We start from the raw sequence: 12034 nt of genomic DNA on the forward strand, positions 1-12034 counted from the left end.
TTCTATTCCATTTAAAATGATGCTAACGCTAACACGTGCATAGTCTTGTTGCTGGTATGTCGTGATTTTCTTAAATTAAAGTGAATTTCATAAAGGTTGCTCTTAACCGGGCAAAGTACAGAAGCCTCAACCCCCCGTAGTGCCTTAAAGTCCTCCCACCTCAGCGATATTCTCCCGCACGTGCTTAGAGGACAGGTCAGAGGTTAGCTGAAGATGCTGACCAGATGTCCAACGTCTCAATGTTGGATCGAGAAGCATTGGTTTCTTGGGACCTTCACTCAAACTTTGACAAACTTTCTCAAACTTTTGGGAAATTTTCCCTGTTGAGAAGGACAATTGTATTCAAATGGAGAAACGTCAGGGCTGGGCCATAGTCTGTATCTTTATCTTATTCCCTACTGACAGAAAATTAGTCCTCCATAGGTTGGGCAGAAGGCGTTTAAGTTGACAAAACTAAGGACATCTTAGATGTCTGTGTTTACGTAGTCTCATATCTCTTTCGTCCTCTGTACTCTCTCTCTTTCTCTCTCTCTCTCATACACACACACCATTACATACATATCATTATATATAATAGTACATACGCGACGAGAGCTCGTAACTCACATACATTTCCTGTATACATCATTTGGAAATAGTGAAGAAGTATGTGGATTAGTCACAGTGTAGTTATACAGTCGAAGACTGTGAAGGCAAATACTGTTTAGTGCTGAGCTGAAAAGAGTTCATTGAAACCAAAAGGTTTGTGAAACATGGAGGCTCACTATCTCATCTGTCAATGTACAAACTGACCGTGTTGTATAACCGTTATAAGGAGTGAATGGCTCGTGTTGCATCATTGTGTGGTGCAGATGTGTTGCAGAAATCGTGCTTTTTTTTCCCACCTCATTCAACAACATCCATTCAACGAAAGCTCATGTCATAAAGAAAAGAGAGAAACTGAAATCTTTTTTTCTGCGAGACGGAAATTTTGGAAATGATGTTTGGGCTTTATACGGTTAGTTGTTGTTTACTGTTAACGACTGTCGGAGACAGAAGTTCGGTCTGTGTTACGGAGGGTCATGATAAGAAACAGCTTAATTAATGTTCAACCCTGTCGGTAGTATTTAGACTGCAGTCGACAGGACGCTTGCATCGGCTCCATCCGCGACACCAGCACGTCTCTCACCCACGGCATAAACTTGTGAAGGGGAATAATCCAGAGCACACGATTGTGTCCCCTTGCGAGAGCGTCTCGCCGTCAAAGCCGAGGAGTGTGTGATGCTCTCTGCGGAGTGACTGTCCTTTCCTCCACATTCTCTCAGGTGCTGCCAGTGGATTACCTCCCTCGTGCACACCTGTCGAAGCCACGTGCACACAGGTATGTAGCGGGGCTGTCCCGCCCGCACCACTGAGGGTCACGGCCGCCGTCACTTCCTTCTGGTACGTGCGACTTCCGGTCCTCTTGATGAACGCGTGCTGTGCTATCTTCGCCAGCGCACACGAACAGGACGAGCTGGTGGGTCGGGTGAGCACTGACGGCAGCAGGAAGGCCAACACCAGCGCCACCAAGGTGAGGAGACGCGAGCGAGGGTCTGTGGAAGGCCTGAAGACCGCGCCGTAGCCCGCGTTGCAGTAGTCGCGGTCGCAGAAGCAGTACTCGGCGGTGAAGTTGACGTCTTCGTTGTAATATATGTGGCAACCGTTGGACTCATTTATCCCGCGGACTGTGCCGAAAGGGTAGCAGCTACGAATGACGCCTACCCACCCGTCTGCAACACAGAACAAGGTAATGGCTCTAACTTTACATGTGTCTGTTTGAGGACAATAGGGGACAACACTCGGATTGACAGATTGTATAGAGGGGGTGAATACAATTATGACAATGACAGCAATTATTCCAGTGTTGGTAGTACCAATTTAAAATAATAACCATATGCCGATACAAAGCAATATGGATTATCATTCTTGGGAAGTGGAACAATGTTAGAAAGTTTGCAGAGGGTGGAATAATGGCCTTTAATCAACAGAAAGCTGAAAGAAAAGTTAAAACACTCCACCCAGCTGATTGGCACAGCCATGCGAGACACGCCCACTGATCCCATCTTGTCCTTGTGAATCTGATTAACTGCCTTCAACAATCGTCACACAGACACGGGAGATGACGATCTCGTTCTCAGAAACAAGCGATTAATTTCCATGACCTTGCCAGAACAATTATGCTTGTCAAACCGTGCATAACAATTATTCAAAACATTAGACAAGTCCTGATTATTTACGCCATTAAGTCTGACTACTTTTCTCGTATGCTCCACTTTCAGATTAACCGGAAGTCATTGACTTAGTCCCCTGCCAGGCATGACGAAGGTCGCCGGCAAAATAAGGTAACTCTATCTTGTCTTTACTCTCTTCTTTGCTTTTCTTATTGCTTCTCTCACATCCTTATTTTTAAGGTATCGTGGAGGCTGATGGACGCCGCGGTGGACAGAAGAACTGACTTACAAACATCAAAGACTGGACTGGTCGTCTATACAGGACCTGCTGACTATCACCCAAAACTGCAGTAATTAGGGAGGGAAGCTGCTGTGTCTATCAATGTCCTCCCCCTAACTCCAAGGACAGGTACTTGTTTAGACACTAATGAATCAATTACTATGTTATCAAGAGCTTCCATGTTACACTACTTTTGAAAACTGAAAGCAAAATCAGGTATAAATACTCAGGTATGTCAATAAAATGGGGACCTGGCGTGGACATGTACACAAAAGAAGCTAAGTGTGTCACCTGCATTTGGGAGCTGAGTCTGCTTGCCACACTTCTTAGTGTCCTCCTCGCATGGTGTGGCCTCGTACTGGTAGGACTTGAAGTTCTGTCCACAGGCGTTGGACTTTCTGTTGTCGCAGTTGTAGCACTTGATGGCGCCGCTACCTGACAGACCACAACACATACAGACTGTGTGAGCAGGTTCACAGTGCGCTGCTGTCATCATGTCATCACGCAATGCGATATCAACTTTGTCCTAAACATGACAACTGAAATAATTCAGACATAAGACATCGGAAAAAACACTAATAAGCCTGCCCAGTGCTATTTATTTTCAATACATTGAGATCAACTATTTATGGAATTACGGTCAGGTGTTAAAAGAGAGCTGCAGTCACGCCTTCAGAACTCGGTAAATTTCCGAGCATGCGTATTCGTAAGCGTTTAACATTATCTTACAGACGAAATTTTGTCCATTTCTCAATCGATGGCCAATGGCAGAAAGATGGCGAGTCAAATGAGATGTTTACGTGAAACAGATGCATTTTTTCCTTAAGATGAAGGCAGAGGACGTTGAAAACTGTCCAATTTTCCAATTTCTGGTCGAAAAGTTATTAAATTTATATTTCATATGGCTTAGAGTCATTTGTGGCTGTGGACTGTAAACTATTGCCAGTGGTAGATAAAATGTCTGAGTTCTTTTAGTGGAACTGGTAAGGATTGGGAATTTTCAGAGTAGTCAGCTATGGTAATGAAGTCAGTTAGGGTAATGAGATGTTACAGTTTCGAGGGCTTTGCTTCTCTCAGCTTCTCGTCCCTCGACTGTTGTCTTAAGGCGTTTGAGAAAATTAAATCTCGTTTCTTGGTGTCAACGTGAAGTCGCTAAGTTGATGTCGACATGCACTCAGCTACTAAGTGGTTGAGTCTACAGACACATTTTGTAACTCACTCAATCCAGCCGTTTATTCTCATCAGAACAAGATGAAAATTCCCCAAATGACCTCGTATGCAATAAAACGATGAAGGTGTTTGCAGTAAAAAAAAAAAAAAACTCCTCCCATTGAGATAACACCGCACAGAGAAAAAGCAGCCTCATGTCTACTCACATCGACAGTAACAGACACACACCATCTGGAGGGACACAGTCCTGTTCATACAGCATAATGTCAGCTGACATATTTATCTGTTCCTTGTGGTCTTTATTCGACCACATCGCGAGGTATATTCCGTAAATGAAAGAAATGTTTTCCTGCAAGAGAACCTGACAGCACAAGACCGGGAAACGAATCCCTGGGTACATAAGCCTTCTGTGATGTGTCGCGGTCGCTGCTTTGATGATGTCTTTATTCTCGCAGAACTACAGATCCCTTGAGGTTTCATCCTGACAGAAGATTCGCATACAACTGAAATAAGTAGGTAAAGTAAAGCTGCAAACCACATTTCATGCGAACAAATAGGAAAAGTATTTCGGATTAAGATGCTTCATGGGTCAATGGTAGTCAAAACATCTTTGTCGCTGATAGAACTGAAAAGTCGGCAAGGATTCACAAAAGACTTATATTAAGTACAGAAAGTTTCATTTCCTCTGAATAACACGATCTGAAGCAGTCAAGCATGAAGGATAGTAGAAATGACTTGTACGTTTTTGCAAAGCTGTGCGAGCTAATAAAAAGAATGTGCATTCTTCTTCTCCATCTTATTCGTCGTCTTCTTCTTTCTCTCTCGCCCACAAACACACACACACAAGTCGTGTTTTGATGCATCGATGATGGACACAGCTATTCGTGGTGAGGCCCAGGACAGTCAGTGATGGCAATATCATTATGTGGCTGTGGCTGAGACTGAGTCGATCTGAGCTGTGAATACAAATCGCCAGAGCAGCAGAGTTATCGAACCTGACAAGGATGTCGGGAAGGAGAAAATAGGAGAGAATCCCATCTCCATCAAAAGAGAAAAGTCGTCTGGATCATTAGGCGCATTCATCGAGTGAACAGGACTAATCTTCAACTTGTCCTGCTCAACCCTCGTAGCACAGAATTTGTGGACTTCACAGAAAGCTCTTGCTACTGGAAAAACGATGGCTTAACATCGTGAATTATTTCATTTTTGTTTGTGAGTTTAGTTAAGCTTGACTTTATAAAACTTACATTAAGAAATGAGTTTAGTTATTTTTTGTTTTTATTTTAAAATGCATATTTATCTTAGTTGTTAAAGGAGCAAGAATAATTGTTAAACAATATCAGTTTCTTCTTTATTCGTTTTATCGACCTTTACATGATTGACACATACAATACGGGGATAACATTGTTTCATATTTTGAGGAGGAGGTATGTACGCTGAGGACGCTAAAATAATTGTGTCAATAGGTCAACGTTGGCCAATAAGATCGAGACCGAGGGAGACAGACAAACAGACAGCAGATAGAGAAACAGAATAGAAAGTACCGAGTGACCTTAATTAGCAACATTAACAGAGACAGCTATGGAGGGGTAGGGATGGTGCAAACGTTCAGAGCAAGAACATTTACAGTAAGTTACAAGGAGAGCGACTACAGTTTACGGAGCCAGGATGGGAGGAACCGAGGGAATAGACGAAAATTCAGCAGGGAGAAGGTCGATAAGTCTTTAAAGGACACGTTGATCAAAGCGTTCTCTTGAGACGTGCGAGGGTGTGATCCGTCCCAGTCCCTCGACTAGTCCTTCTGTTCTCTTCTTACTTCTCGATTAAAAGTGAAGACAAGTCCTGGCGAAGTACAAACGCGAGTGTCGGAACTACATCATGGAGTGCGACAGCTCCGTGGAGGGATTGTCGAGGTTGTCGCTACGTCAGATCGTTACATCAGAGGGTGCTGGCCTCTGACAAGGGGCGAGACTGAGGAAAGAGGAGAGAGGAGTCCGGATGGGTATAATGGAAGATGAGAGGACAGGAGGGATAGAACGACAGGACCGACGTCAGACGGCAACAGCCGAGCTTGGACAGGCGCCATCTACAGGACTGAGTGTAAATCTGAGGCGACAGTTGATGGTGTTAGTGGGAGGGGAAGACGGTAGGAGGACGGGATTGACGGAGATGAAGTCGCAACAGACCTGATATCGACTGGAAAGCCTTCCTCAACTCGCAAAGAAGTGGTGTTGGTGGGAGTTTGAGTTGAGACGATGCATTGACAGACTAAGGGCGCTATCCTGGTGCCGCTGAATACAAGAAGAAAAGTTGTACATCTAGTGTTTGGCGTTCATATTAGCTATGCTGATCATTGCCCTCCTCAACATTCTGGCCACAAAAAGCCACAAAATAAGGCAAGGAAAGGAAGAAGATTATCCTTTCAAGTAAAGCTTTTTACGCACAGCTTTATAGGCTATCAACAAACACTGAACCATGACGAAGAAATGGAACAATTGGTATAAGAATGAAAATCAAAAGTTTACAATGCTTGCAGCAACGATCAGAACCCGAGAACAAAACAAGATTTTTTCCTAAGCTCAGAGGTCGTGTTTCTGTCAAATTAAATAACATGTCAACTCTTTCTTCCTCCAAACCTCCCATGACAATGAATGAGAAGAACATGTTGAAAATGAAAATCCGAAATGCGCATGTGCAAGCTATATTATCAATGAAGCGTTAGTAAAACAGTTTTTACAAGCAAGTAACAACTGGAAACAGCCAGCATTTCGTGCTTCGATTAGGTGTCCATCCTAATGACCCCGGCTAAAGCTTTATAATGCTTGGCTTCCTCGGGCTTGGAAAAAGGTTGTATTTTTGTGTGGTAGCATTATATTCTCCCTCGAGGCTTTCATTAATGAGGAAAGTGCAAAAGGCAGGATCAGACATTATCATGTAAGAGCAGACAAACAAAAAGTGTAGCGTGACTTCTGGTGACACAAATCTGTTTTGAAAAGATGCTCAGTCTTCAGAAAGAAACAATCTCATGTGCAAAAGCTTTTAAAGAACAGTGAACCAGACTTCGACTTTGAAACGTGAACTGAAACCAACGCAATCAATTTAAGAAGCTCTTGGAAGAACTTGAAATCCAGAGTGAAGAAGGACTTCACACCAATCGACTTCCACACAGCTATTTGCTTTCCAGGGCTTCCAATCACTCGGAACGATGCAAATTTGATTTCTTGGCAAACAATAAGAACAGTATTTCCGTAGGACAAGTCTATCACTCCTTCGTGTACCTGCCTGTCTGCCTGTCTGCCTGTCTGTCTGTCTGTGAAATGATGACTCAGAGGAGATGTATTTATAACTACAAGACGGATGATGAACAACATATCACACTCTATCCCAACAGCAATCTTGTTATTGACACAAATTGTGGACGCGAGGAAAGGAGAGGACAGAGGGAAGAAGGTTGTCACGTGCTTGACAGACCAGATTATTTCTTCACCGAGGGTTAGCGCTAGAACCGAGTTCCCTGTCTTTACGATTCCTTCGTTATCTGGAAAGGATGTAAGGAACTTTCTGTCAAAGACGAGAATGACTTCAGCGCCATCAACATCGCCATAAGCTTAACTATAGCTTAACCTGGCTGTTGGCATGGAAGCAGAATGTCTGCAGAATTCATGACATTTCCTGTCCGAAAATAACAGGGGACAGGGTGTCGTGACCGGGTAATGAGACAATTAATACAAGATAACAAACACGATAATGAGATGGGTAGAAAGACAAAACGCAATGTGACACGCTGTGATGAAAAACATAACAACGGGACAGGCGATAAGTGGACAAAGATAATGAAACACGAGAAAATAGAAATACGAAACAAAGTCCTTTTTCTTGAACTTTGTACCGCAAAGAACTTTGGATAAAAGTACATAACTACATAGGAGCCTTTCTCCTGTTAAATATGGTCATAACTGAACAGATTGCAAGATTTTCTGTTTGGAGTATTTTCAATGAACATCTCCTAAAGATGTGCCAGTCACACATTTCACAGTATGTGCCCGGCTAAGAAAATCATGAAAGTCACTATACTTCACTGTTGTCTTTTCTTTGCTCACCGTCTGCCTGTCGACAAACAAAGAGACAAACAAAAGTACAATCTTATTCCCTGCAAACTTTGGGAATAGAGAGGTTACCTAACGACTAATAACACTGTCCTTACAGGAAAACTAAATGGTAGAACTAGAATTGTGAATTAGACAGGGTGAATTAGAAGTGTGAGTTAGACAGGTATGACTGTTTCTTCTGATAAACGGCCCAGAGGCTGTAGATGGTCACTGCTGTACTCAGGCCTATATGGTCAGGCGTGGTCCAGACACTGGCCGTCATCAAGACATCTGTCACCACTTCAGGACAAGGACACATCGACGCTGGACCATTCCATTGCCCGAGGGTCAAAGGTCGGGAACTGCGTGTCACCAGCATCCCACGACAAAACACCGATCATCCACACCAAAGCCTCATCTTCCACCTCCCAACGCCTCTCTCTTGGGAGATAACAATGCCAGCCTCGGGGTGAATAATTCTCACTTGTCGCTATATAATCTGACTGGAAGGTAAACCCATTTCATGTCACATTCCAAGAATCAGAGCAAATTGGTGTCCTATGTAATTTTCAGAAAACTTGGGATAAAGGCTAATGTTAAAAATGAACCTGATCAGGATTTAAAAACCGACAAAAACTAATACATAAATAAATGAATAAACATTTCCCCGCGAAAGGTGACTTTAACACAAGATGATCTCACAGAAATTCCTTTTAAATTCATGATTTAAGGCTTAACAAAGACTTTTCATTTTTTATGGGGAAATTTCCCTAAAAATGGATTTGAAAAATTCCTTGAAAGCGTTTAAACTAATTTCTATAATACTGTAAGAGCAATGTAGTTTTCTTTAACTATTTCCCTGCCATTTATTACTGGCGACTCAATCCTATTCACTCCACAAAGGTGTCCGCGAGCTTCTGGTTCTGGCGTCGCGTGGTCTTCGCTCTACGTGCGTGGCAAGAAAACATTTGCCAAGTAATATTCCATCTGAAAATATGTCTAACAGTGTTCATTCATGCAACAGAAATGCGTTTGCCTAAGTCGTGAGTGTGTAATCTCTATTGCTTGTGCTGGTGTCAGTGATTTTCCACTCATTTTACGCTTGTCCTGCAATGGCAAACAGCCATCAGAACAAGAAACACTGAATCGACGTAGTTTCCAGTTTTGGACATCACCATCACATCAATGTGGAAAACAAAATATTCAGCTATATGACCAAAAACACTGGTCTTAGATGTATTGAAATCTCTTATCTTGACCAGTAGTTAATACTCATTGGGTTATGGGTCGATCTAGTCTCTCCTCCTACTTTGTACATCTAGGATGTACATCATGATTGGGTTATAAATGTTACCTAGTCTCTACCTCCTACTCTGTAATGCTAGGCTGCCGGAGTTAGAAACAATGTAGGGAGAAATAAAAATGGAAGATAGCTGCTTTTTCTTCTGGAAGAAGAATTATTGACGATGTCGAAAGGAATCCAATTTCAGAGTGATAAGAACTAGACAGCTCTTCCCTTTTTAAGCGATATTTACGGAGATAGCCTACCGGTCTTTTGAAAAAAAATTGAACTTGTCGACCTCTTGGTAAACATTTTTATGTGAATATACCATTATATTTTCTCTTGGCATAAAGTTTTAATTTTAAAGAGCTTTTGATCTTTTTTATTGCTGATGAATCATGCTTGTGTGCTTTTAGTTGTACAAATACTTGCATACTTCAGAAAAAAAATTCATCAACTACATACGGAGACGGTGTGTGTTTTTTTTTCTTATATCGTTGTATACATATACTTACATTTATCACAAACATTGCATCGAACCTCTCTCTAAAATGCAGCTGTTATACAAGGCAAGGTGCAACCTGAACAACAACAACAACAACAACGACGACAACGACGACACACAAACAACAACAACAAAATAGCAGAATACATAACCGTCGTTGAATGTTGTGCTATTCATCTAAATTCTTTTCCTACAAAAATAAACTTTTCTCTCATTCACTTTGTTGGATTGACAGGTTCCTACAAAAGTTGCTTTTAATATTAAAATATATTTATTTTATTCTAACTTTATTTACTTTATTGTAACTTTCATGATCTCATCAGCTTATGTCTTGGAAAGGATATTGATTTTGTTCTCGTCTGGAGTGAGGTAGTGGAGTTAATCCTGCCATTGAGGTAGACCATTAGGGGGACAATACACCAGATAGCTGACAGTTTGTCGCATGCAGAGATTGGCATAGTCCTTCCTTAATAGCCGTGAAAGAAAGAAAGAAAAAAAACTTTTTTTCGTTGTTTTTCTTAGGTGGGGAGTGAATGTCACGGTCAGAGTATAGAGGGGTGGGGGTCGTGTCAGTACACGTGTTCAGATCAGCCCCTACCAACTCCTGCACGTCATACGCTGCACAGGTGAAGGGTCACACGACTTCCTGGGCATCACGTGCGAGTCTCGTGAAGCTCACCTCGTGTCGAGCGTGGCGCTCGCAAATCTCAGGTGCGAACCGCGTACTTTGCTAGCGGATAACAATAATTAACGGATGGGTTTTGGAGGCTGAAATTTACAGGTTAGTTTTATATCGCCTACATCTACTGATATTTGAAAAAAAAGGCAAACCGTCGAGGCCGCACATAGTCTGGTAGCTGATGTTGCCAGAGTACCCGGATGCTGGGAACACATCGACACAAGCGCTGGTAGCTGATGTACCTCTACGACACTGAGCAGCCATCGTGCTCAGGTCTAATTAGAAGCGTGTTGGAGAACAGAGCAACGGGGTTCGGCTGGTTGATGGTGTTTTACGCCGTGCCAGCAACTAAGGGGGCAATGGGGGGCAGGAGGGGCGGGGCTGGCCGGAGCTGCGCATGAGAAGTCGTGAGGGTAACATAGTAACATGGTGCTGGTGCCGGACACATAACGGGACACATCGCGGAGGTACAGGACCGCCACCTGGGGGCAGTCGCGTCAACTGGCTGTGAGTTCTGTCGACAGACCACCGACTAACACCTGAACTAGCGGTAGAACCTTTATTACGGACTTCGATCAAAGTAAGAACATTTCCGTTTTTCTTATCAAAAATAGATGGATGGAAAGGTCTATCCCATAACTGAACGACCTGTTACAGAAGGCTGATACCAAGGCAACCGGGCTTGGATATTATTGTTTTGTTGTGATGAACAATTTATACCTCGATGACTTTAGATGAAGAGTATTTAACTGTTGGTTGAAGATATTCTGGAATTATTTTACTTATACTAGAAGAAACGCATTTGACTGGTGGTTGAATATATTTTGTGAATTGTGTTATACTTGTATTAGATATTCCTTGCTCTGTGTTGAAAGCTTACTAACCTTGTTTTGTTAAATCATATTGATACCGTGTGGGCGTGGAAGTTCTCCCCCACAAAAGAAAACAAAAACGATTTTGATTTCATTATGTGTTGAACGAATGCGCATATCAAACAGTGTGGTGTGACACCGCCGCGAAACAGCTCGTTAAAAAAATATTTCAGAAAAAATAGTTTCAAACTATTATGGAAATCTCTTTGAAGCGCCTCAGGATGCTCAATAGTAGACTGCACGCGCTCGCGCACGCACACAATACACATTCTGTCTTGATTACTCGAGGTTTGCTGGAGGAGACGTTTGTTATTTGATGGATTCTGCTATGGTTGAACAGAAACGTTGCAACGTCGCTCAATAGCACGGGAAGATGTTCCAGACCGCGAGGTTTATCAGTTTTCTTCATTCAGTCTCTATTCACATTTTCTTCACGTGCATTTTCCGTCGATTACTCGAGACGCGCCGCCATGAGAGAATCTTCCATTGCCTTCTGCTTCATTTACCATTTCTAGCATATTACCTTCAGAGAGATTTCAGGTAAAGTGCAATAAGAAATTTAGTTATTTTGCTTTCATCGTCTTCAAGCTTCTGCATCTGAAAAGCAAGATGCACTCTCCTTTTCCAAGAAAACTGAGATCATTTATCACATAATTCTGGAAGGAAACGAGATGGAAATTCTGTTGACGCAAGAAGAATGAATCGGATGTCTGCAAAACAGTGATGTTTCGCAATAATTATCTGGAGCTTGGAAACATTGGCACCATTTATCATTCTTTGCGAATTTTTATTAAAATATTCAACAAACCATTTGCTGATAAAACAGAAAAAAGGAATTTAATGCACTTAAGCTTTATTTGAAAGCTTTAATTCGATTTTACCACTTACAAAACTTCAAAATACATTTCGTCAAGCAACATTTAAAGAACAGGTCTTCTGTGGAGAGTTTAGGCTATAATTATCTAC

At 42.2% G+C, this 12034-nt stretch overlaps 1 protein-coding gene across 1 annotated transcript; it reads right to left on the reverse strand.

Moving 5' to 3' along the window:
- Positions 1-870: 870 nt before the first annotated feature.
- LOC112559544 lies at positions 871-10460 on the reverse strand. Its single transcript, XM_025230876.1, has 3 exons — positions 10349-10460; positions 2764-2907; positions 871-1751 (listed from the first exon to the last, which is right to left on the reverse strand). The coding sequence occupies exons 1-3, from the start codon at positions 10458-10460 to the stop codon at positions 1165-1167; spliced, it is 843 nt and encodes a 280-aa protein (XP_025086661.1). The 3' UTR covers positions 871-1164.
- Between the last annotated feature and the right edge of the window lie 1574 nt (positions 10461-12034).

The sequence above is a fragment of the Pomacea canaliculata genome, linkage group LG3 (assembly GCF_003073045.1).
Source record: "Pomacea canaliculata isolate SZHN2017 linkage group LG3, ASM307304v1, whole genome shotgun sequence".
In the NCBI taxonomy this organism is placed as follows: domain Eukaryota; kingdom Metazoa; phylum Mollusca; class Gastropoda; order Architaenioglossa; family Ampullariidae; genus Pomacea; species Pomacea canaliculata.